The sequence below is a fragment of the Dama dama genome, chromosome 5, assembly GCF_033118175.1.
Source record: "Dama dama isolate Ldn47 chromosome 5, ASM3311817v1, whole genome shotgun sequence".
Classification (NCBI taxonomy): Eukaryota; Metazoa; Chordata; class Mammalia; order Artiodactyla; family Cervidae; genus Dama; species Dama dama.
The window spans coordinates 85,769,770-85,796,357 of record NC_083685.1 but is presented as its reverse complement, the minus strand read 5'-3'; the positions used below and the strand labels follow the sequence as shown (position 1 = coordinate 85,796,357).

General features: G+C 54.5%; 1 protein-coding gene across 1 annotated transcript in view; it reads left to right on the top strand.

The window, feature by feature from the left end:
- Window positions 1-26,105, top strand: part of TMEM132E (transmembrane protein 132E) — a 58,433-nt gene extending 32,328 nt beyond the window's left edge. The window contains exons 8-15 of the mRNA XM_061140738.1: window positions 12,438-13,368; window positions 15,376-15,522; window positions 15,777-15,969; window positions 16,658-16,801; window positions 19,664-19,869; window positions 21,726-22,011; window positions 22,870-23,061; window positions 24,027-26,105. Of these exons, the coding sequence (XP_060996721.1) occupies window positions 12,438-13,368; window positions 15,376-15,522; window positions 15,777-15,969; window positions 16,658-16,801; window positions 19,664-19,869; window positions 21,726-22,011; window positions 22,870-23,061; window positions 24,027-25,082 (3,155 nt within the window). The 3' untranslated portion in view covers window positions 25,083-26,105. The remainder of the gene's footprint in view (window positions 1-12,437; window positions 13,369-15,375; window positions 15,523-15,776; window positions 15,970-16,657; window positions 16,802-19,663; window positions 19,870-21,725; window positions 22,012-22,869; window positions 23,062-24,026) is intronic.
- Window positions 26,106-26,588: the final 483 nt, after the last annotated feature.

Sequence of the window (26,588 nt, the reverse complement as noted above, 5' to 3'; positions counted from 1 at the left end):
TTTCCCTGGGCCTGTGGCCTACTTTGCTGTGTACCCAGCAGGTCTTCCTTCCATCCTGGAGCCTCAGGTGCCCTCCCCCATTCCCAGGAGCAGGACTAGACAGTCATTTCCAGCACACAGGGGCTGTCCCAGGAACACCTGCCTGGGGGCCCGTGGCTGCCTGATCTTCCGGTGCCCTGGTCCTCTTTTGACCTTCCGGAAGCATCCCTCCCTCCCACCTTAGCTGAGTTTGGTTCCTTCTTCCATCCACCAGCATCTATTCCTTCCCTCCTCTTTTTCACCTGTGTCTTTCTGATTTCCCGCAGTATGTGGCCCAGTGGAAGGACGGATTTTAGGCTGTGAAAACAAAAGGTCAGGAGATGAGAGATGGCCAGGTCAGGAGAGATGGCCCAGGATAGGGCCACTCCAGCCATTGTTTCATTCATTCATAGCTCTGTGCAGGGTGCCAGGGAGTAAGACAGCAACAGGGCACCCACCCTTAGTGGCACGCAAGTCAGCCACCTGTCAAAGCATGAGACGATCAGGGTAGGGGTTCATGCATGGGGAAGGGGAGCCAGTCACTGGGTTTCCAAGGGTTTCCGGACCCGGGCTCAGGAGGCTGTGTGGGCATCCATTTAATGATGAAGGTAGTAACACCCAAACAATGGCTAACATTTCAAGAGGGCTAACTGGGTGTTAGGCTTCCCAGGTGGTACAGCAGGAAAGAATCCACCTGCAATGCAGAAGATGCGGATTCAATCCCTGGGTCGAGAAGATCCCCTGGAGAAGGAAATGGCAACCCACTCCAGTATTTCTTGCCTGGGAAATCCCATGGACAGAGGAGCTGACAGTCTACAGTCCATGGGGTCGCAAAAGAGTCAGACACGACTTAGCAACTAAACAACAGCAGCTGGCTGTCAGGCACTGTTGAAATGCTTTGCTTCTTATAACACTAGCATTTAATTATCAAAGTAACCCTCTCTAAGAGGCATCTCTGACTTTCCTGATAGTCCAGTGGTTAAGAATCCACCTGCCTATGCAGGGGACCCAGGTTCAATCCCTGATCCGGGAAGATTACACATGCCACGGGGTAACTAGGCCCATGGGTGACAACTACCAAGCCCATGCACCCTAGAGCCCAAACTCTGTGACAAGAGAAGCCAGCTCAATAAGAAGCCCAAGTACCGCAGCTAGAGAGTAACCCCACTCACTGCAAATAGAGGAAGCCTGGGCATAGCAACAAAGACTCAGCACAGCTAAAAAAGTAATAAGTATTTTTTTAATAGTTAAAGAAGAGAGACTGCTATCATCTCATTTTGCAGTTTTTCAATGTGAAAGTAAAAGTCACTCAGTCTTGCCCACCTCTTTGCAACCCCATGAAGTATACAGTTCTCCAGGCCAGAATCGTGGCGTGGGTAGCCTTTCCCTTCCCTTCTCTAGGGGATCTTCCCAACCCAGGGATCAAACCCAGGTCTCCTGCATTGCAGGTGGATTCTTTACCATCTGAGCCACCAGGGAAGCCAGGAAATACAATAGAAGGATGTTAGACCTCTTGCCTAAGGTCACACAGCTAATAAATGACAGAGCCTGTCTGACCCTCAGTTGCTTTATCTGTAAAATATGGGGGAAGGGGCCCTGCCGTCCTTCAGCTAAGACTCGGGGAGTTCCCAGGCAGATGGCCGGAAATGACCTGGCCAATCACCCAGTGCTGTTGGGGCCAAGCAGGCCAAGGGGATTTAGGGCAACGTGGGGGGTGGGGGCCCCTCCTACTCGCCCCTGCCCCAGCTCACTATTCCAGTGTTGTGCCAGCCCCATGAGGGATGGGACAGTATTAAGAAGCTGCTGCCCCAGGATTTGCACCCTCCAAGGAGGCAGCAGGAGCCCCTGGGGGCTACGGGGGGCCACTGGAGACTTCAGGGGCCCACCCTGCCCCTGCCCCCACCCCTGCAGTGAGTTATTAGCATACTCACTGAATGGAAGTCCTCCCCACCAGCTCCTGCTGCTCCCAGCCCAGCCCAGGCTGCTGGCACACAGGGGTCCTCAGTGCTGGGGACACAGGGGCTAGAGGACAGGGAGCCTCCAGGTTGATGGGGGCCACACAGCCCTGCCCCAAGGGCGCTGCTTTGGGAAGGGGTAGAGCTAAGTGGAGGGGAGAGGTGCAGGGGTGCTCGGAGCGGGGGTGGACATCTGTCTCGGGCCCCAGGCCTCATGGGGCCTCCCTCTCCTCTGCTGGACTCCTCTTGCTCGGGGTGGATGACCACCGTCCCACCTCGGGTGGGGTCTTGCCTATATGGACCAACCTATAAAGCATCTTTGTCAGCTTGAAAAGAGACAGAAACAGCCCCGCCCTAGGCACTGGGTTTGATGAGCAGAGGTGGGGCTGGGTTTTAACATCTTTTTGCAAAACCCAGACTGCCCTAGAGTACACAGGAGCCCTGTCCTAGCGGAGAGGGGGCCATGTTTGGGGCCTGCTGGGCCCAGCTGTCACCTCCCCTTTATCTGGCCATCCCTGCCTGGATGAGAACCCACCAGGATTCCCTGCACACATGGCCCCTGCCCAGCCCGAGGTCACCCATGTGGCAGGCAGGACAGGGACTAGCCTCTTCTCCCAGGTGAGGACACCGAGGCCCGGAGGGAGGAGGAAAGTGCTGAGCGTCAGGTTCCTGGGCTGGGTTCCAGGGACCCCAACAGCGAGCCCTCGTTCCGGCCTCGATGCCACTTTCCAGGTCCTCGGGACATTCTGCTCCATGTGCCTGTCACCTCAGCACTTGTCCTGTTTAACTTAACAGATGTTGACAGGGAACCTGCCAGGAGCTGAACAATGCACCAAGTCCTGGGGAAAAGCAGGTCAGCACTTCCCTCCTCTCAGAACCAAATAGCCAGTAAGTGATGAATGAATGAATGAATGAGCACTGATCACTGACTCTGTTCCAGAAACTCCGCCAAGTAATTTCCTTATTTAGTCATGACAACTCTATGAAATAGATTCTATTACCCTCATTTTGGGCTTCCCTGATAGCTCAGCTGGTAAAGTATCCACCTGCAATGCAGGAAATCTTGGTTTGATTCCTCGGTCGGGAAGATCCCATGGAGAAGGGATCTTCCCACACCAGTATTCTTGGGCCTCCCTGGTGGCTCAAACGGTAAAGAATACCCCTGTAATGCGGGAGACCTAGGTTCGATCCCTGGGTAGGGAAGATCCCCTGAAGGAGGGCATGGCAACCCACTCCAGTATTCTTGCCTGGACAATCCCCATGGACAGAGAAGCCTGGAGGGCTATAGTCCATGGGGTCGAACTGAGTGACTAAGCGCAGCACAGAACATCCTCATTTTACAAACGTGGTAATACAGGCTCAGAGAGGGTATATAACTGACTCAAGTTTACACAGCTCACAAGTGTCAGATCTGGAATTTGTATGTGAATTTGTGTGCTCTCAAACCACATAGATTCTTCTTCCTTTTATTTTTTAATTTCCTTTTTTTTTTTTAATTCTTGGAACAGCTTCAAACACTTTCCTTCATTTTTAATGACATTTATTGTTTTCTTTCTAATTTTACAAGCAATACATGTTCTTTGCAGACAACTAGAAATACATAAAAGCATAAAGTAAAAAATAACAATCATGCATAATCCTCACCCCCCAGAGATAACTACCATTAGCATTTTGATGTATTTCCTCCCAGTGTCTACATATTTTTGTAAAAAATTGATATGCTGCCATATTGCCAGTTTTGCATCCTCCTTTGTTTAGTTCAAACTATTTGGGGAGCATTTTCCCACCTGAGTAAATATTTTTTGAAAACCTCCATGCTTAGACATTTGCTTTTATTGAACAATACCCTGCTTTTGGACATTTAGGTTGTCTCTAATTTTTTTTACTAATAAGCATAGCATTGTGGTGAATATCTTTCAGCATAAATCTTTGAACCAGTTTCTGCTTATTAGATTCCCAAAGGCAGAGTTACTGGGGCAAGGAGCATGAATGATTTCAAAGCCTTTAAAACATATTTTGAAATTGCTTTCTAGAAAGTTTGCCCAGTTAACCCCTCAATAGTAGGTCATGTGAACATCTAATATCTTATAAACCCTTACTGACACCGCATACCACTAATTTAAAAAACAAAATCTTTCTCAAGATGTAGGTTTCTCCTACTCCAGCACTCACTTTGGAGCAACTGGTACGTGTGTGTGTGTGTTAGTCACTCGGTCGTGTCCAACTCTTGGCAGCCCCACGGACTGTGGCCCACCAGGCTCCTCTGTCCATGCAATTCTCCAGGCAAGAACACTGGAGTGGGAAGCCTATCCCTTCACCAGGGTATCTTCCCGACCCAGGGATCAAACCTACATCTCCTTCATTGCAGGCAGATTCTTTACCGTCTGAGCCAACAGGGAAGCCCAGTAACTAGTACATTGGTTGCTAAATCCTCATTTTGCTGATGGGGAAATAGGGCCTCAGAATGCAGAAATGACGTGCTTGCACTGGATCAGATCCACCCATCAGCCAGGCATCCCTCCTCTCTCTTCTAGATCTTCAGGGTCTCAGTGGAGAGTTTCCTCCACTGCCAACTCCTGGGCCAGGGGAGTGTACTCTGCAAGTCATACCCCTCCTGTGGGCCTGGAGGTCTGGGTTGAGGGGTCACTGGGTATAGCCCATCCATGGGCTCTTCATTCTGGACCGCGTGGCCTCTGGAGTTGTCAAACCCTAGCTCATGTGCCCAATACCCAGTAAGGCCAAACAAACTAAAATGTTGACATTTGGGGCAGAGAAAGGTTTACTGCAAGGGTCAAGCAAGGAGAATGGGTGGCTTGTGCTCAATAGACCCACATTCCTGAATGGCTTTCAGGTGAGGGTTTTTAAAGATGATGTTAAGGGAGAGGTTTGGAGGATGGGTGATCAGCTCACGGACCTTCTTCTGATTGGTTGGTGGTAAGGTAATAGGGTGATGTTTTGGGAATCTCAACCTTCTAGTCCCAGCCACTCTGGGGTTTGCATGCTTGTGGTCAGCATATAGTCACCATCCTCCACCTGGATCAGGAGGGAGTCTTAGTTTCTGCAGAACAATTCAAAGTCATGCATCAGACTGTTATTTTCATCCTTGCAGGAGGACCCAGGAGACCTGTGACTCTATTCTCCGAATCTTTAACTGCTTGTGCCTGCTCTTTAGAACTCAGGGAAGACTTCCCCGAGTTCCAACTAGGAGACTGAAGCCTTTTTCCTACAGACAAGAGGCAAGGGGACAGGGAAAGGCTTTTGTATCCAGAAGGGTGCCGCAGGGTCCTGCTCACTTTCACTAGCATCCTCACCACCTACGTCAACCCCGCCTCTTGCTTCCTCTCTTCTGTCATTCATCCGTTTGTAGATTTGGCACCAGTGTGTGCCCAGCACTATTCTAGGCTCTGGATGCTTCATCCTGCACCGTCAGCATCATCACATGATGGCCTGCAGGTCACAACCCTTCAGCATCTTCCAATCCCTCCTGCTTAGTGCTGTGTGGTCCAAACTCCAATGATAATGGCAATGCCTGGGAGGCTTAATAAGCATACAAGGGACCAGGTCTCTCCCCTGAACATTGTGACTGTGTCATCCTGGGTCCAGCCCTTCTAGAATCTATTTGCTATGGCTGCTTGATTTTCTGTGGCTGAGTCTTACATTCAGGCAAGTTCAAGAGTAAGTGCTAAAGGATCCCTAAGCACCAAATATTGGGTGTGGTGCTTACACACAGACACACACACACAGACACACACACAACACACGTGAGCAGGCTGTCTCCCAGCACAAACCTGCACCCTCTGGCCTTGCTGACATGCCCTGCTATGACCCCACAGCCTCAAACTCATAAAGCTAACGACAATATTTTTTTTTTCTGATTTGCAAGTGATTAGTTTTAATTTGGGGGCAATTAGAGATAGAAGCAGGAGGCATCTGATCTTGATTAGAGACAGGGAGATGGCCAGAGATGCCCCCTCCCTTGGCCCTAGCCTCCACACAGATTCATTTATAGATTTGGAAGGAAGTGGCCTCTGTGTCTGGGGAGAAGATATGACGTGTATCTGGGGGTAGCAAAGGCCCCTGCTGCCCTCCTAGACACCTAGGGCCAGGCTGAGGTGAAAAAGGAGGGTGTATGTGCCAGCCAATGGCCCTAAGCAGGTGCCCCAAGCCTTAGAGGAGGATAGAATTGACATTCGTTAAGCACATACACACACCTGCGTGTGTACCACGCTGTGCACTGTGTGAAGCTGGTCAAGTCCAGTGTCTGCCCAGATCCCAAGCCAGCTAGAAAGGCGAAAGCATTAATAAGTACCTGCCCTCTGGTGCTGGAGGTGACTTGAGAGATGAAGAGACACCAGCATCCTGCCCACCCTGCCTCCCAGGGAGCACTCACAGAGGTGACCAATGAGACACAACATCAATTTTGCATCTCACACTCATACCAGGGCCAAGCTCCAGATCAGCCGGAGCTGGAGCTGCACAGAACAATTTTCCCACCCAGGTGGTGGCAGTGGAGATATCCAGGAAGGCTTCAGGGAGGAGGTGATGCCTGAGTCAGGCATGGCAGAGTGAGGGGTCCTCACTACCCCACCCCCACCCCTGTGCAAATCTTCTCTTCCATGCTGGTGGGTCCAGTGTCTTTCTCACTCCAGTGATGCCTTAGTCTCTTTCTGGAACAAGAGGGGAAGGATGAAGCCTGCTGCCTCCCAGCTGGGCATTGTCCTGAAGTGGCCCCAAGGATGGTGCTCCCAAGGGTCCCCAAGCCTGGGTAGGTTCAGAACCCAGGGGAGCAGGTGGGAGATTGATGGAGGTCAGGGGATGGGAGTTCAGACCTCTTACATTCACAGACTCCCCATCCTTAGTTCTGAGCCACCAGGGAAGCCCCATCCTCAGTTCCCAAATGGTAAAGACCTAGATGCGCCTTCCCGGGGCTGCGGGAGGGAGGAGTGAGCTCATCCTAGCTGGGAAGGGTCCCAGGCCAGGCACAGTCAGGGGAGGGGGCTGGGAATGTACCATCATTATCCCCGGGGACAAAAACTGCATGATTCCAGGAACTTGCCTGGTGGTCCGGTGGTTAAGACTCCACACTTCCAACGCAAGGGCTGCAGGTTCGATCCCTGGTTGGGGAACACACACCGAGCAGCCAAGAAAAAAAGTTGCATGGTTCCAGCCTGTCTTCCTCCTCCACCCCCTTACAGTGTCTCCACATCTCAGTGGGGAAACTGAGACTGTGAGGGGTGGAAACAGCCCATCCCACCTATCATTAACCTGCTTGGACTGCCATAACACAGTGCCAGAAACTGGGTGGCAAAGCAACAGGAATTTATGTTCTTGCAGTTCGGGAGGCTGGAAGTCTGGGATCAAGGTGATGGCAGGATGGGTTCCTTCTGAGGCCTCAGAAGAACTGAGGCCTCTACAGGCTGTGACCTGTAGATGTCCACCTTCTCCGTGTGTCTTCGTCTCATATGTGTCTATGTCTTTTTCTTTTTTAATTAATTAAGTTTTTTCATTTATTTTTATTAGTTGGAGGCTAATTACTTTACAATATTGTAGTGGTTTTTGCCATACATTGACATGAATCAGCCATGGCTATGTCTTAATCTCCTCCTTTAGGGGCACCAGTTCTATTGGGTTAGGGCCCACCCCTATGACCTCATTGTAATTTAATCACCTCTTTCAAAGATCGCCATCTCTGAACACAGTCACATTTGGAGGTGCCAGGGGTTAGGACTTTGACGTATGAATCTGGGAGCGAGCACAACACAGCCTGTAACGCTGATCGTGAGATATGATGAGACAGGGAGAACCGCCTCCCTAGGGAGACAGAAACGGGGTTGGGGGCAGACCCATATCATTCCTTAGGCCCAAGGCTGTGTAGATGGTGGGGTGGGCAGGGGAGAATTCAAGTGATGCTGCTCGGGGAGGGGAGGCCACCAACAGGAAGACAATACTGTCTGGTTCACAGGGCGAGCCGAGCCGAATCAGAAGTCAGCAGGTGGAGTTTGGGGTCTGGCAAGTCGAGCGGAACCGATGAGAGGCCAGGGCAGCAGGGGTTTGGAACCACCTGTCAAGGGGTGCCTGCTGTGGGGTTTGACAGACAGGTGTGTGCCTGGCTCTCTGTGAGCACGAGTGTGTGTGTGTGTGCGCGCGCGTGTGTGTGCTTCCCACTAGTCTGGAGGGAGTTGAGTTGTTTCCAAGGCCAGCGGCTCATCCACCCCTGCAGGACCCCTCCCCACCTCAGGACCTAGCTTTCGATGGAGGCCAGCATGCACGTCGGCACATGCGCGTGTGCATGCACATTCACACACTGTGTCCCTGAAAATTTGATCTGTTGGCAGCTCCACCAGTCTCCCCTTCCTGCAGCCCCACCAGACTGCTTCCAGGGCCTTCCCCACCTCCCTGGGGAAACTAGGGCCCAGAGAGATCAAGCCACCTCCTTTAGGCTCTAGAGTCAGTGAGCCGGAGAGCAGAGATTAGCGCAGGGGTCTCAGGGACACCTCCATCCCTGCTCGGCCCACAGAAAGTCCTCAGGGCCCCAGAGGATAGAATGATTAGTGGTGGTGATGGGAGGGGGGCCATGTTTGTGTGTCATGATGCCATCAGTACCAAAACTGTGGTACCTAACATTACCTTTCCTGGCTCCCTTTTTTAAATGCTAGTTGGTTTCTTAAGATAAGTTGCTTCCTGTTTCAGAAGCATAGTCTCCTTATCTGCAGGGTTGCTGGGAAGGATCAGGAGTCCCAAGCCTAGGGCCAGCAACCCTCCGCCCACTGGCCATCAGGTCTCCCCTGGAAGCCCCATTGAGGGTGGTCTCATTAACCCACGGTTTCCCAGTTGGTGCGGAGAGGTTCATTCAGAGTACTGCATTGGTCCCACTAAAATCTGTTGAGGGTGGAGGAGGGCAGGCAAGCATGTTTTTCCAGTCCCTTCCTCCACGCTCCTTGAGTCTGCTGCCCGTCTGACGGTCCCGCCCCAACTGTGCCTCCAAGGGGTCCAGATGGCCCGCCCTCAGTTTGGGACCGTGAGTGGGTCAGAGGGGATTAAGTGCCACTTAGCAGCCTTCAGGGTCTCCTGGGGATGATAAGCGAGGCAGGGCCGGTGATTCTGACATCCATGTCCCCGCCCTGTCCACCCAGCCTGAGCACGCAGAGTTCATGAGAGTCGTGACAGCCACTGCCCTGCTCCACCCCAGCAGGACGGGCACGGTGGCCTCTCCCCATCTCGACTCAGTACCCACAGGCCCTGGACATCCCATCACATGCAGCAGTGCCCCACCTCTCCCCCCTTGGTCTTTCAGCTCTCCTCAACATCTCCATGAGGGGCCTGATGTTACCACCTCGATTTTAGAGATGGAAACTGAGGCTCAGAATGGGAAGCAAGTTGCCGTTTGAGTGTGGTGAGGATAAGCCTTGAATTTGAGTCTCGAAGCTTCTGTTTGCCTGCTTCCTGCTACTTCCAAAGCAGTTGGTCAGCTGTGTGCTCTGGCCCAGGTCACCATCCCAGATCCCACCTGTGTGCCTGGGACCAGCCCCTCCACACACACCTACTCAGAGACTCCAGTGGTAACCATGGAGCAGGGATTCCAGGCACCACCCAGGAAGGCTCTGTCGTCTCTCCAGACACCTTCCCATCCTCATCTGGGACCCGGCCCCCAACTCCACCCCATCACTGGCAACTGGCTTACTTTGCAGCACTACAGAGTGTCTAGTGGGGAAGGGTGGCCTGAGAACAAAGTTCTCTTGGAAATGGAGGGAGCAGTCTGATGATTAAAGTACAGGCTGTCCAGAGGATCAGGGACCAGAGGTTTCCCAGGTAATCTGAAGGGCTGCTTGGGAGGGGCCCTAAAGAGTCACATACACCAGGTCCCACTCTTCTTAGGACATTTGACCCAGGGCCTTTGTCATGCCCCTAGCTAATTGCCTCATTTGTTAAATTAGAAAATTAAACCACAGATTTAAATAAAAAATCAGACACGGACATCAGATCTTCAAGAGCAGGGAAGTTTTAGTTCATTGAGTTTATGAGGAATTGGGTGTGAATGTTTGTGGAACTGTCAAGGTTTCATTGATGGTAGTAAAATAATAATATGCATAAGTGGCAATAACCACTGCATAATCAATTAGGAGTCTCCTCCTTGGGCTCGAAGTCTCTGTGAATCACTCAGTGTAAATCAATTGTGATTTGTTAAAGGCTTGCTGAGTGCAAGGCCTCATAGATAACTGTCCCGCCAGGCAGGATGAGAGGTCCCCACAGAGAAGGGCAGAACTCTAAAGAAATTCCCAGGAGTAGAGGTCATATCTTGGAGGGCTTCATGGAGGAGGCACCACTCGAGCAGGGCCTTGGAGGAAGGTTTGGATTTGGATGTGGGCAGATAGGAAAGGAGGCAATCCAATGCAGAGGGTGTGATAAGGCAGCATCATGCTAAGTCACTTCAGTCATCTTCAGCTCTGTGCAACCCTATGGACAGCCTGCCAGACTCCTCTGTCCATGGGATTCTCCAGGCAAGACTACTGGAGTGGGTTGCCATGCCCTTCTCCCAGGAAGGCAGCATCAGCAAGCACTAAAGCCAGAAGTTGTTTAGTTATGCTAGCAGCAGGGGCTTGGGAAGAGGAATGCTGGGGAATGGGAAGCCTAGAGCCCCCTGTTAGAGGGCCCTGAATGCCATGCTCAGGTGCAAGGTGAGTTTGAATTTTATTCTGTAAGCAGAGAGTCTTTAATAGTACAAATGTTTGCATTATGTTGCATGAATTACAGGGGAATTTCTTGATTCTCAAAAACAAATAACAACACAACATTCAAAGTGAAGAACACAGCTCAGAGGTCCATCAGAAGATCCAGACCTGATTCTCAAACCTCAAACCTCCCCATATTGGTCCTTCTTGTTCCCTGACGTGTCCACCAGGTGCTGAGCTGAGAATGAGGAGCCAAGAATTGGTGTCTGGAGGAAACAAATCCCTCTGGCTACGATGCAGGGAAGAGCTGCAGAGAGGACAGACCCAGTTAGATGCTGTTATGTTGTCATAACAACAAGAGTGAAGCCAAGGCTGGAGCAGGAACCTGGGGAGGGGGCCAGCAGTAAGATTTGAAGACGCGCCCACCTGGCTTTCAAACGCAGAGACAGAGCACCAAGAGGTGGAGTTGCTAGAACCTGGCGCAGCCCTGCGAGAATGGGGAGAGGGGCCAAGAGGAGGGAAAAGTCAAGCCCAAGACCCATGTTTGGGTTTGGGGGGTGGCGATCAACTTCCCTGTGTGTATTTGCGAGGTGGTAGGGCTTCCCAGGTGGTTCAGTGGTGAAGAATCCACCTGCAATGCAGGAGATGTGGATTTGATCCCTGGGTCCAGAAGATCCTCTGGAGAAGGAAATGGTAATCCACTCATGTATTCTTGCCTAGAAAAATACAGTACATGGGGTCACAAAAGAGTCAGACACGACTTAGCAACTGAGCATGCATGTAAGCATACAGGGAGTAGGTGGGGGGGGGGGTGCATGTGGAATCCCTGGGGACCCTGCACCACCTGAGGCAGCTGGAGCCATAAAGCCTTGGGTCTGAAAGCCAGGTGGCCCCAGGTTCGAATCCTACTGCAGGCCCCTTTCACTCATGTGGACTTGGATAAGTTATTTAAGCTTCTAGCACCTTCATTTGTAAGAGATAAGTATAGGCTCTCAAAAAAGAGAACTTGCTAATAGAAAACTGGTTGAATCAATGGAGATCATAATAATACTTGGTTCAAAGGCTCGATCGGAGGATCAAATAAGTCACTGCCTGTCATCATAATGTACAAACAATCATTTGATTTTAATAAACAATTTTAAACCATTAAATATGTACTGGGCATGCGTGCTAAGTGACTTCAGTCATGTCCGACTTTTTGCGACCCTGTGGACTGTGGCCCACCTGGCTTCTCTGTCCGTGGGATTCTCCAGGCAAGAATACTGGAGTGGGTTGCCATGCCCTCCTCCAGGGGCTCTTCCTGACCCAGGGATTGAAGCCACATTTCCCGAGGCTCCTGCATGGTAGGCGGATTCTTTACCGCTGGGCTACTGGGAAAGCCAGTACTGCACTATACCATTAATAACAGTGAGAATGAAAACTTACTGCCTCAGTACCACACTCTGCTCTGGGCCCTCCACACACATGACTTTGGTAAGTCCTCACGATAGCACTTGGAGGCGGAAACAATTTTTATAGTCATTTTACAAATGAGGATGCCTGAGGAGAAAGCCTCTTTAAAGCTTCCCAACGCTTGATACAGGGATTAGCTTTACCCTTACCTCACCGAGGAAGGAATGAGCAAAGAGGGCAATTAACACCAGAAAAGGTGGGGCCAGGCTTGGAGCCTCAAGGATGGAGAGCAGGGTGTGGCGGGGAGTGGACAGCCCTCTGTCAAGGTGAGAGGCTGGGGCGCCCTGGGGTCCGAGAGCCCGCTCCCCTGACCACTCCGGGCTCTTCTTCTGTCTGTCCCCAGCCTCTGGCCGCTCCCACCCGGCCAGCCCCAGTCCGCCAGGGCCCCAGGCCAGCCCGGTGCTGCCGATCAGCTACCGCCTGTCGCACACGCGACTGGCCTTCTTCCTGCGCGAGGCGCGGCCCCCGCCGCCCACGGTGGCCAACGGCTCCCTGCAGCGCTCCGAGCCCTTCGTGGTGTTCCAGACCAAGGAGCTGCCCGTCCTCAACGTCTCCCTGGGGCCCTTCAGCACCAGCCAGGTGGTGGCCCGGGAGCTCCTGCAGCCGTCCAGCACTCTGGACATCCCCGAGCGCCTGACGGTCAGCTGGAAGGTGCGCGCCTTCATCGTCCACCCGCGCGTGCCCGCCTCGCAGCCCGTGGCCCAGGTGCTGTTCTACGTGGCCGGCCGCGACTGGGATGACTTCGGTGTCACCGAGCGGCTGCCCTGCGTCCGCCTGCACGCCTTCCGCGACGCCCGGGAGGTCAAGAGCTCCTGCCGCCTCAGCGGGGGTCTGGCCACCTGTCTCGTGCGGGCCGAGCTGCCCCTGGCCTGGTTCGGGCCCCCAGCTCCGGCCGCGCAGCCCAGCGCCCGCCGCAAGTCTCCGGATGGGCTGGAGCCCGAGGCGACCGGGGAGAGTCAGCAAGCCGAGCTCTACTACACGCTTCATGCCCCCGATGCATCGGGGGGGTGTGGGGGGACCCGCCGGGGCGCCGGACCCGGAGCGGGGGCGCGGGCCGAGAGCCCCACCCAGCACCCGCTGCTGCGCATCGGAAGCATCAGCCTGTTCCGCCCGCCCCCCAGGAGGACCCTTCAGGAGCACAGGCTGGACAGCAACCTGATGATCCGGCTGCCGGACAGGCCCCTCAAGCCGGGCGAGGTGCTCAGCATCGTCCTCTACCTGGCCCCCAACTCCTCCTCTCCCTCCAGCCCCGGCCTGGAGCACTTCACTCTGAGGTAGGGGGCTATGGCTGGGAGGTGGGGTGTGGGGCGGAGAGGGGAGGGAGGGGAGCTGGCTGGCCTCCTCCCAAGGTCTGATGTGCACCTGAAAACCTTGTAGGGGGCGCGCGCAGACCTGATCCTCCAATATCCTAGTCTCAGTTCTTCCTGTTATCACTTGAGCAACTTCAGAAAGACAACTCACTGATCTGAGCCTCAATGTTCTCATCTGCCTAATGGCCACAAAATATCAGCTCTGACCTCCCTATCTCACAGACATAGAGTCATGGTTGGTCAGTTCCATCACTCAGTCATATCTGACTCTTTGCGACCCCATGGACTGCAGCACCCCAGGCTTCCCTGCCCATCACCAACTCCCGGAGCTTGCTCAAACTCATGTCCATTGAGCCCATGATGCCATCCAACCATCTCATCCTCTGTCATCCCCTTCTCCTCCTGCCTTCAATCTTTCCCAGCATCAGGGTCTTTTCCAATGAGTCAGTTCTTTGCATCAGGTGGCCAAAGTATTGGAGCTTCAGCTTTAGCATCAGTCCTTTCAATGAATATTCAGGATTGATTTCCTTTAGAATGATTGACTGGTTTGATCTCCTTGCAGTCCAAGGGACTCTCAAGAGTCCTCCCCAACACCACAGTTCAAAAGCATCAATTCTTCAGCACTCAGCTTTCTTTAGTGTCATGGTAGAGAGGAAGCACATATTTTCACAAGCAAGGACATCCAAAATGATAGAACTGGGGCTGGAAGGGCCCTTAGACATTAGTGGGTGCAACTCCCCCATTTTACAAATAATGAGACTGAGGCCAAAGAGGAGAAATGGACATCAGAGAGCAGCCCCTTGACTGCAAGCCAAAATAAGAACAGGAGAGTGTCCATGTGTCAGGACATTTGGTTAATCTTGGGGTTGGGAGAAGATTTGGGGGGAGTCCCAGCTTTTTCTACACCCTCAGAATGATACAGTTCACAGATTCAGTATTGCCTTCAATCATATCACATCCCCACAAAATATAATGACGTCTCACAAGCAGAATCCGTGGTTTGAGCCTTACTGAGTGATTCTGAGGATATAAGAAAAGTCCCACCAAAATGCTCCCCTCCAACCCAAGCACAATACATGGGGCCCGAAACAGCACCCTTAATCCAGCCTTCTCTCCTAAATGTAATACCCTGAAGTCCAGATATTCCTGGAGAGCTGCAGCTGTGTCCGACGCTGTGAGAACCTATGGACTGCAGCCTGCCAGGCTTCGCTGTCCTTGGGATTCTCTAGGCAGGAGTACTGGACTGGGTTGCCATGCCCAGGGTGATACCTAATTCAGTGATTAATACCTGAATGTGAATGTGAGTTAAATCAGTCCTCAGAGATCTTAGGCTACATTAATAGGAGTAGAGCGTGTAGAATTAGGGAGGTGATAATCATTCTGCTTTCGTTAGTGTTAATTAGAGCACCGCCAAAGACACTACACTTTAGATACATCTCAGTGTCCAGAGGAGGGTGACTAGGCAATGGGTGACTTGAAACTATGGCCAAAATTGAGAGTTGGAGGCCCTGAAGATTTTAGGCCTGAAGAAAAGAAGACTCAGAGAATATCTGCTCACCTCACCAGGTGTCTATTTGGGTGGAGGAGAATTGTTCTTGCCCCAACAAGAGCCCATAATTGTTCTATTTCAGCTAAATATAGGGAAGAGGTTTCTCCTTTTAGGGACTTTCTGAAAATGCAATGTGATGTGTGCCGAAGTAGTGAGTCCCCTGTCACTAAAGTATGCAAATAGAGGTATGGCAAGACCTGGGAGAGATATAATAGAAGGGACTACAGCTTCCACTGAGGGCCAGAGGCTGCAGCTATGTGATACCAGAGTCCCCAGATTAGTTTCAAGCTTTGAGTCTAGAACTCGGGATAAGTTACTCACCCACTCCCCCTTCTCCCAGCCCCAGCCTAAGCGTGGCAGCCAGGTGGGCAGCCTTGGGACCCCAGGCTGACCCTCTGCCTCTTCTTCCTGCTTTGTCCCAGGGTGAAGGCCAAGAAGGGTGTGACCCTTCTAGGAACCAAGTCACGGAGTGGCCAATGGCACGTGACCTCAGAGCTGCTGACTGGGGCCAAGCATTCAACAGCCACCGTGGATGTGTCCTGGGCCCAGGGCACACCGCTGCCCCCCTGGTGAGCCAGGGGGCTCTTCTGTCCAGCTCTTTGCAGGACGCCATGGGGGAGCGGGAGGGGAAGTCTTGATGGAGGAGGCCAAGCTGGCAGAAGGGCTGGGGCTTAGTTTCTGGGGACTCCCCAGGCTGGGGAAGGCTCAGAGGGCCCCGGGGCAGGCTGTCGACGAGGGATAGAGTCCCCAGCAAGGGTTTTGAAGCTCCTGAGCTGCTCCCAGCCTTTCCTCCTGGGCTCTCGTCCCTTCCCCCACCATGCAGGGAGGGCCAGGGGCCCCTGGAGATTCTGCAGCTGGACTTTGAGATGGAGAATTTCACCAGCCAGTCAGTCAAGCGCAGGATCATGTGGCACATTGACTACCGGGGCCACGGAGCCCTGCCGGACCTGGAGCGGGCCGTGACCGAGCTGACGGTCATCCAGCGGGACGTGCAGGCCATCCTGCCCCTGGCCATGGTGAGTTGTCCTCGCAGAAGGCAGGCAAGCTCTGTGCCCGGTGCTGGAGTGGGACAGCGGCTGCTGAGGGGTACGGAGGTGAGAGACGTCGCCATGGGGGGCTTCCTGGAGGAGGTGACCATGCAGTGGAGCTTTGAAGGGCTCATGGAGGAAAAGCTCACCCAGTCAGAGAAGATGATGAGGGTGCTCTAGGCAGGGGATTGTGTGCACAAATGTGCAACGATGGGAAAGGGAATAGTTTGTTCCAAGAAGCAATGGGTTTTAGGGAGAGTGCACTGGAATGATTGTCTGGGACCAGCCCAGGGGCATCTGGAATGGCCAGGAGGACATGGAGCCAGCCCAAGGGCAGGTGGAAGAGCCAGGCAAATGTGCTGGATGTTATTCTGAGTCTGGACGAGCATCGAAGATGTTGAAAAGATGGTGCGGGACTAGGGAAGCATTGTTTTCTCGCAGCAGAGTAGGGTAAACCCCGAAAGCACCCATGGGAGTCCACGTCAGCAGAGCATCAGAGAAGACACTTGAGGCTGGGTGGATGCATCTGTCTGGGCCTGTGTACCGGTGTCCTTCCAATAAGGACATGCATCTGCGGGATGGGGGCAACCAGGAGCTGGGGGCCTTGGCTGGTGGTCCTGGGAGAGCAGGGGACCTCAGGCAACTCACAGAGCTCGCCCTCCTCTCCTCCCTGCAGGACACAGAGATCATCAACACAGCCATCCTGACGGGCCGGACAGTGGCCATCCCTGTCAAAGTCATCGCCATCGAGGTGACTGGCCTTGTTCTAGATGTCTCTGCCCTGGTGGAATGCGAATCTGATAATGAGGACATCATCAAGGTGGGCTTCCTGGAGGTGGGGGCCCCTGGGAAAAAGGCCTTAGACCTTCAGGGGGAGTAGGACACCAACCCAGAGGGGAATTCACATCTCAAACAGGTTCCCTTGGTAGACAAGAGGAGGGAAGTTGTAGGGGATGGGGGAGGAAGAGCATCCCATGTTCAGTCTGAGCAAGGGGAGGTCCTAGAAGAGAACTTCTGGCAGGCCGATGGAGGCAGCACTGACAACTTGAATTCAATCCCCAAGTCATTATGGAGCCCTGCTGTCTGGCAAACACTGGGTAAGGCAATAGGGGAGGAGGGCCTAGGGGTACTCAGAGACAGGCCCTAAACCTGGGGGCTGGTGAACAGATGGAGATCCAGCCCAGGGTGGAAGCCTCCAGAAGAACATGAGTTAGGGGATTTCCCTGGTGGTCCATTGGTTACAAATCCACTTTGCAATGCCGGGGATGTGGGTTTGATCCCTGGTTGGGGAACTAGGATCCCATGTGTCGTGGGGCAACTATACCCACGAATAGTAACTAGAGAAGCCTGCACACAGCAACTAAGACTCGATGTGGACAAATAAATAAATAAATACTAAAAATATGTAATAACATTGTTAAACATTTATTTAAATTAGTTTATTTTATTTATTTTATAAATTTTATATTTTATTTTATAATTTATTTTATAATAAATTTATTTTTAACATAATAATTAATATGATAATAAAATAATATAATTTATTTTTATAAATAAATTTATTTATAAATTTATTTTATATTTTCTATTATTTAAATATTAAATTTAATAGTATTAAAAATAAATAAATATTAAAAATATTATAAAAATTAAGAAGCAGCAGCTCATGAGTTAGGCCAGGAGTGAAGGTCGTATGAGAGGACCCACTCTGGGAACACCCACTGCAATCCCTCCAACTCCCAAAGACCTCTCCCTGAGCTCCTCCCCAGAGACCCCCTCTGGGCCAAACACCCTCCATGGAGTGAAGGCCATCCCTCCCAGTTTGCCACCTCCCCCCGGAAGGCCTTCAGATTTCCCCTGGCTTTAGACAGTGGTCATGGGTGAGATGTGGGGAGAAGGCAGTGGAGTGGGCAGTGATGCAAGAGGCATCCAGCTCTGGTAGCTGGCGTGGGTGAGCTGCTTGCCATGGCAGCCTCCAGCTGGTGTCAAAATCAAATGATCAGACAGCAGGATCTGTCTCTGTTCCTGTAAATCCTTCAGCAGGGGCACCGGGGATGTGAGTTTCCTTCTCCCTCCCTGAGAATGTGTGCTCTCTCTCTCCACATTCTGTACTAGATCCCTCCAGGAATGGGGGTGCCCGAGGCACACCTCCTCCTTCCCCCGCATTCAGGAATAACATCCCCAGAGTGAGCCAGAGCAGATGGCTGGGTACCACACCCCCACAGCCTCCTGAGGACTAGAAGCCTTGCCCAGGCCCATGGGGCTCTCCACTGCTGGCAGGCTGGGATGGGGAGAAGTGGGCCTGCCCCCCCACCCAGCCCCTTCCTATGCCAGCCAGACTCCCCCAGCCCCACCCCAGAGTGGACCAGAAGGGTCACCGTGGCTTAGACACCAAAGGGAATTAGCAAAGATTCTAAATGGAATTAGTTTCCAATCTCAGCGAAATATGCCCAGGTTCTTTCTGGAGTTTGCCAACATTCTAAATGGGATCTGCCAGCCTTCAGCTGGAATTCTCTGCCTTCCAAAGTGGGAAATGAGCATTTCTGGCAGGGTCGCCATCCCACGCCCCTCCACCCACCCCCCGCCCCCAGATGATTAAGAAAGCTTGAAGGAGCTTGGGACCTCAGGGGCTCCTCTCCACAGATGAGCTGCTGTCCCAGCCCCCTCCCCACCCCCACCGGAGCCTTCAGGGTGGCATCAGCCTACAGGCTGCCTGATAGACCCTCCTCCAAACGCAGGGATGGGCACCCCTGGGTGTGCACCGGTAGAGGCACCTAAATGCATTGCACGCAGGACTCTCTCCAGGCGTGCCAGGTGTGTGCATGGGCACTTCCACATACACCAATTGCATCTACCCTGAAGTACTGGCATGGACACCTCGGTGAGTGGGCACAGCTGTCCGCCAAGATGTGTTCAGCGAGCACATGCTCACCCGGGGAATCTCTAAGAATGCAAGGTGGTGTCCCGGTGGGCATGCGTTTGCAAAAAATCCCCTCCCATTGGTGGCAGTCATCCACATGTCTGTGCTTAGGGTTCTGTGGTCCTGAAATTCCCCCTCTCTTTCCCTCACCTCCACCTCTGGCTGGAACCACCCCCTTCCTGAAATTAACGAGGTGGCCCATCTGCCCGGAGCCTCGGGGCCAGAGGCACCTTGGAGGAGCTGTGGGCCTGCCCTTCCGCCACCCTCTCCTCCATGACTTCCTCCCCACCCAGTCACACCCCAGTGTCCTGCTCAGGACAGGTCACTCCTCTGTCTTGTGGAGGACTCTGCTCGGCAGACACATGCTCCAGAGCCCAGGCGGTCATGCTGGAGGGGAGCCAGTGCAGGGGACCCTCAGCTTGCAGACTTGGTGTGGCCTGGCACATCGGAAGCAGCCCCTTTCAAAGGAATGGCACATTGACTTCTTGCCAGGGAGCGAAAAAGCTCCCACAGGAGCCACTAAGAGATAATCTCTGGAGACAAAGAGTGAAAGCTGACACCTCCTCCCAGGGGATTAAAATTAGGAGCCTTCTCCCACCCCGCCCCACCCCTTCAGCCTCCTGTGACTGGCACTTTCTCTGTCCAATGGGCTTCTGGCTGACTTTCCTGGTTAGAATGAAGTCCCTCCCCTGCTTTGCCCCCCAGGATGACCTGTAGGGCAAAATAGGTCAACCAGGTTCTCTCACCACCCCCCACCCCCAGGTATCCAGCAGCTGTGACTATGTGTTTGTTAGCGGAAAGGAATCCCGCGGGTCCATGAACGCCAGGGTCACCTTCCGCTACGACGTCCTCAACGCCCCCCTGGAAATGACCGTCTGGGTGCCCAAGCTGCCCCTACACATCGAGCTCTCGGATGCCCGCCTCAGCCAAGTGAAGGGCTGGAGGGTTCCTATCCTTCCTGACCGGAGGTACGGCCCCGCCACACACCACAGATGTTGGGGAGACTCATCTGCATGTGTGTGTTAAGACCCTAGATGTACACAGTCTGCAGGTCGGTTATGCAATCAACAAACTTTTATGGAGCAGCTACTGTGTGCCAGGCCCTGATGGGGGGAGGGGGTCAGCGTGGCCAGAGCCTGACCCAGCCGGGCTCTGGGCCCATCAGGGAAGCCGTCATATATATGCTGCTGAGCAGTGGATGGGGGAAGCCCCGAGTGCAGAGAGTCAAGTGGCACCAAGCAAAAATCCATCTCTTCCTCCAGGAGAAATCAAAGCAGGCTTCCTGGAGGAGGTGACTCTGGAGCTAAGTTTTAAAGGACAAGTGAAAAAGGAGTTGGCCCGGTAGCAGTCAAGGAGCAGACAGAATAGAGTAGAAACACCAACACAGGCACACCCACAACTGTACATGCGTGCCCCAGCCTGGGCACACTAGGGGCACACTTGTGAGTACATCAGCCAGGTACACAGTGACTTTACACTAGGCCCCCTCACTGGGATCCAGGCTTACACACCTGGATGTGTGCCCATCTGTGGGGCAGGCCCATGGGTACTCAGCATGCTCACTCACCCACTCATCGCTGCTGGAGAGAAAAGCCAGCAGGGAAGAGAAGGGAGGCAGGATGGCAGGCAGCTTAGCGCAGGAGCGGTGGGGCTGGGGAGAGACGCGGGTGGCACAGTGAGAGTTGGGCTCAGCTCAGTTCTGCAGAGATTTGGAAAAGCAAGGCGGTGTCGACCAGAGCCTCTCATACTTGCACATGAATTACCTGAGGACGCTGTTAAAATGCAGATTCTGATTCTGTGAACCTGGGACGTGGCTTGTAAGTCTGCATTTCAGGCCAGCTCCTGGGTGATGCTGAAACTGCTTTGAGTAGTGAGGACCCTAACCCTATAAAGTCTGAGCACTGGCCACCTGGGTCTCATAACTAGTTAGCATGCCAGACTCTCATTTGTTATCCGAATTAACCAGAATTCTGAAGCCAGATGGCCTGGATTGAAATCCTGATGCTGCCATTTGTTAACTGGGCAACCTGAGGCTACTGTGCCTCAGTTTCCTCATCTCTGAAATGGGCACATTAACACTTAACTCAGAGGACCGCTGTGAGGATTAAATTAGTTAACATAAGTTAAAGAACCCTCTATGTGAATGAATATTCCAGTGGTTTGATCCTTCTGAAGCACTAGCCACACCCTTCTGTCTCTCCAAAGCCTGCTTTCCTGGCTGAACCTCCTGATTTTCACATTTTTTGGCAATCTGAAGAGTTTGAGAATTTCCCCAGTTGTCAAGTCTGGGTTCCCTTTTGTCTGCCAGTTCCTCCCTCCCTTTATCCCTCTCCTCTTGCATTTCGCTGTGAGCAGTCAGAGGAAGCCAGGACACACCTCCCACATGCCGCTTGGAAATCTCATCAGCTAATCATCCAAATTCTGCCTGCCACACAGCTGTCGGACACGAGGCAGCTAAGCCTGCTGGCGCTTGAGCAAGGATCGCCTTTGCTCCAATTTAGAGCTGAGCCCAGGCCCCAGCACATGCTCAGTGCTGAGAAAGAGACAGTATTTGCTGATATTTGATGCCAGCTAGTCACAGGTGTGGATTCAGCCAAGCAGGGGTGGAGAGGGACCTGGAGTGGATGGGGAGGGTCAAGAAGATACCCATCTAGGAGAGCAAAGCCTGGGACTCTGGGCTTCAAGCTTGGCAGAGACAGAAGGGACGAGCCCAGGCTTCCACCCACGGGAGCCGGGGAGGGGCCGGCGGGGCAACGGAGAGAGTGGGACGTGTGCGGGTCCAAGCTGAGGTGGGGAGCCCTGACCTCTGGCCTCTCCCACCCAGGTCAGCCCGGGAGAGTGAGGATGAGGAGGAGGAGGAGGAGAGGCCCCAGAGCGCGAGTCGCGGCTGCACCTTGCAGTACCAGCATGCCACCCTGCAGGTTTTCACCCAGTTCCACACGACGTCATCGGAGGGCACCGACCAGGTGGTCACCATGCTGGGCCCGGACTGGCTGGTGGAAGTCACCGACCTGGTCAGTGACTTCATGCGGGTGGGTGACCCCCGAGTGGCACGCATGGTAGACAGCAGCACGCTGGCTGGGCTGGAGCCAGGCACCACTCCCTTCAAGGTAGGCATGGGGCAGGGAGTGTGCCATGATACAGACATCCCCAAGACAGGATTTCTGGGACCTCAGCTTCAGGGAGTAAACTCAGATGGCGCCCGAGACACACTTGCTTCCCCACCTGCCCTTTTGCTGGAAATTCCATCATCGAAGGTCAAGGTCAACTTCACCTTGGTGAACGTTGTCTCTCCCAGGCTCATCAACCTCGCATGGCTCAATGTGGTCCCTGAGTAGATGGGGATGAGGAGCAGGGGGCAGGGGGGAGGGCTCAGCCAACCCAGAGGCCAGGAAAGGGAATCATGGAGATCTAGGAACTCAATTTTGATCTTCCTCCTTGATAACTGGGTGCCTGGGCAGATATCATCCACCTAAAGGACTATAAATAGTGACCCATGGGCTGAAATATGCTTGTAGACATATTTGGTTTATAAACCAATGGATCCACCATTTAAAAATTGGGAGGTTTCCCTTCTTTTTTTTAATATAAATTTCTGATTTTACAAAGTATGTATCTAGCAACACTGGGTCTGCATTCCAACCTGCAGTCATCAGCCGGAGTCAGTACTGATGCCTTTTTGACATGGGCACGAATTCTCCCATTTGCCCCAATCCCCACCAGTCCCTTTTGTCTCCCTGACATTGAGGCTGACCACCAGTTGCTATTTACCACTGTGGGGGAGGGGCGGAGGGCTGTTGCTTTCTTTAAAACTCAACCCACCCCTCTCATCTGTGCTCCTGTGAGCCCTTGACCCTCACTTTGCCTCTGGACCCTCCTCCTGGTTGCAGATTCCTCCCTGGTTGGGGACCTGGGGGGGCGGTCCTGCTTTCTTGGCTGTCACCCACTCTCACCCCACTCTGCTGCAGGTGGTGTCCCCCCTGACGGAGTCCGTGCTCGGGGAGACACTGCTGACAGTGACGGAGGAGAAGGTCAGCATCACACAGTTGCAGGCCCAGGTGGTGGCCAGCCTCGCCCTCTCCCTCCGACCCAGCCCTGGGAGCAGCCACACCATCCTGGCCACCGCCGCCGCCCAGCAGACCCTCAGCTTCCTCAAGCAGGTAACCGGATGCCCAACTGGCCAGCCTTGGGGCTTGGAGTGTGGAAGGAGAACCTGCAGGTTCTGGCTGTGGGTCCCCCAGATTAGGGCTCTGATAATGGAAGATCCGTTTACTCTTCATGCTCAGCAAGCCTGCCCCACCCCACCCTCTGCCATCTGCATAGGAGTCTGGCCAAGGTCTCGCTTCCTGCACCTGCTGCCACAAGACATTCCAGTGGAGGGTTCCCTCCTGGATTCTCAGAGGGCCCATTAACTTTTCCTCCACCCCCAGGAATTACCCTCACCCATCTCTGGACTGCCCTTCCCTGCCGCAACCACAGCTCCCCTCCCCACAGATACACCAGGACACTGGCCGTGGGACTAAGGTGAAAAGTTACATATGGGGTCACAGGGAGGGCAAAGGTGGGTGTTGAGCACCAAGCCAGAAGTCAGGACTCAGGAGTTCTCTGCTTCAACTTGCTTTGTGACCCCAGGCCAGTGGCTTGTCTCTGGGCCCTCCTTCTTCATCCACAAGGAGGTCAGTTCTCAGGAGGTTTAAGACACAGAGGACAAAGCTGAGGTTGAGTATGTTGTGTTCTCGATGTCCACGTGTCTGCTGGGGGTGATCCCAAAGTCAGGCATGGAGATGGGGTGTGGCTCCTAGAGCAGGAAGGAGGATTCGTACTAGACCCAAGGTGGGATTTACCATCAGCTCATCCAGGGGAGAAGGGTGAAGTGGGTGAGGATATTCTCGGGGAAGTACGAGTCTATAAACTTCTATGTACCCTCTCCACCACCTCCAAAGAAGAACTCCCATGCAGATAATGGTTCCAAGCACTGGTCACCCGCCAGGCTCTGTTCCAGCGCTGGGAGTACAGCAGGGAGCCAGAGCACCTTGGCCCCACCCTCAGGGAGCTCAGGGTCTAGCAGGGAAGCCAGCCCTAAGAGTTCTCTGACTCCCGTCCTCTCCTGCTCCTCCACCTCCAGGAAGCCCTCCTGAGCCTCTGGCTCTCCTATAGCGATGGCACCACGGCCCCACTCTCCCTCTACAGCCCCCGGGACTATGGGCTGCTGGTGAGCAGTCTGGACGAGCGCGTGGCCACGGTGACCCAGGACCGGGCCTTTCCACTGGTGGTGGCGGAAGCCGAGGGGGCCGGGGAGCTGCTCCGCGCGGAGCTCACCATCGCCGAGAGCTGCCAGAAGACCAAGCGCAAGAGTGTGCTGGCCACGACCCCCGTGGGCCTGCGGGTGCACTTTGGGCGGGACGAGGAGGATCCCACCTACGACTACCCGGGCCCCAGCCAGCCAGGGCCCGGCGGGGGCGAGGACGAGGCCCGGGGAGCTGGCCCGCCGGGCACGGCGGGACCCCGACCTGAGGCCGCGGGCCCTGGCACTGCCAGCTCGGCTGTGCCACCCACGGAAGACTTCCTGCCGCTGCCCACCGGCTTCCTGCAGATGCCCCGGGGGCTGACGGACCTGGAGATCGGCATGTACGCGCTGCTGGGCGTCTTCTGCCTGGCCATCCTCGTCTTCCTCATCAACTGCATCGTCTTCGTGCTGCGCTACCGGCACAAGCGCATCCCGCCCGAGGGCCAGACCAGCATGGACCACTCTCACCACTGGGTGTTCCTGGGCAACGGGCAGCCGCTGCGGGTGCAGGGGGAGCTGTCGCCGCCCGCCAGCAACCCGATGGAGACCGTGCCCGCCTGCTGCCACGGTGACCACCACAGCAGCGGCAGCTCGCAGACCAGCGTCCAGAGTCAGGTGCACGGGCGGGGCGACGGCTCCTCGGGCGGCTCGGCCCGGGACCAGGCCGAGGACCCCGCCAGCTCGCCCACCTCCAAGCGCAAGCGGGTCAAGTTCACCACCTTCACCACGCTGCCCTCGGAGGAGCTGGCCTATGACTCGGTGCCCGCCGGCGAAGAGGACGAGGAAGACGAAGAGGACCTGGGCTGGGGCTGCCCGGATGTGACGGGCACCACGCGGCCCGCCCCGCCTCCTGACCTGCACAATTACATGCGCAGAATCAAAGAGATTGCGTAGAGGTGCGGTCCCGACTCCTCCCGCCCCATCAGGGCAGGGTGGGCTCTGTGTGATTCTCAGCCGCTGCTCACATGTGATGTGGGCCGGAGCGAGTGGATGTTATAGTCCGGCCCCTGCAGCTTTGCTCCTCCGGGGTGGGGAGGGCCGCCCCCCGCACCACGGTGGTCCTTCCTCCCCGCCTCACCCTCACCCTCCTCTGCCCCCAAAGGTGGAGGCGCCTTCCTCCTGGAGCTGGCTACGAGGAAAGCAATCCCAGCCCTCCTTCTCCCCTTTCCAATCCTCCTCCCATCTTAGACAACCCCTCTGCCCCAAGTGGGGGGCATGGAAGTCAAGCTTGGGCCGAGGGCCCCGCCCCGCTTGTCTCCTGCTTCCCCCATGCAGGGGGGCGGGGCGGGGGGCGCGGTTCTGGGGGGAGCCTTGTGTTACAAGCTGCACAAAGACTTTTCTCAAACCACTATTCAGGGATTTCTGTCCTGCAGGGTGGGGAGGCAGCGGCTGCCTGCCCTGCCAAGGATCTTGCTGTGGATAAAACATTTGGGGGGGAGCAGGGAATATTTGTAGCATCTGCTGGCTTCCGGGTGCCCCCCTCCCCTAAGATCTGGGAGCTAACTCTATAGAGAAGGCTGGGGTCAAGCCAGGCGCCTCTCTGAGATCTCAGGACTCCGTCCTCTGCCCCCAAGGGCTGTGGGCAGGCCCTCAGGGGGAGGAGTCATGGGTCCACCCCAGAGCACTGTGGTCTGGGCGCCCAGGAGCCCTGGGTGCCTCCCGCCCACCCCTCAGCAAGATCAACACCACGCCTTAGCCGCCCCTCCCGCTCCGCCCACCCCTCCTTCCTCTCTGCGGGGGTGGCCACCCACTCCCCCACTGGGCAGCGTCCCATGGGAGGGGTCGAGGGCACCAGGCAACTGCTGGGAAGGACTGTGGGATGAGCAAGGCAGAGGGAGCCGCGGCTCCCTGACCCCGTCCCACGGCCGCCCTTCTCTCGGGTTCTACCCACCACTGTGTCAGATTTTTCTTAAATAAACGGAGGCAACAAGACTGGGGGTGGGGCAACAGCTCCCGGAGAACAGACAGTACGTGGTGGCTGGCTGTGTGTCCTTTCCTTGCGGTGCAGGTGCGTGCACACACGCACGTGTACACACACACACACGAAGGTCACACTAAACGACGTGAGGTGGAAACACGGCTGAGCCGCCTGCGGTTCTGTGCCTCCTTCTCCGACATCCGGGTCCCTTTAGACCCCCGGGTGCTGGAGGGGTGCTCACACGGGGATGCAGGACTCGTAGACCCAGAAGTGTGCCCTCATAAAGAGATGCCTCCTCTAGGAGAGAGGTAGGGGGGCAGAAAAATAAGGAGAGAGGTGAGAGGGCTGTGTGCACAGCTGAGCTCGCTCCAGTTTCCTCCTCTGCCTTCAGTCCAGTTTTCAGAGGGTGACCCTCCTGTCACCATCAGCCTCTCCCAGGGAAGCCTCTCTTCTCCAGGGATTGATGGGGACAATCTGGGGGT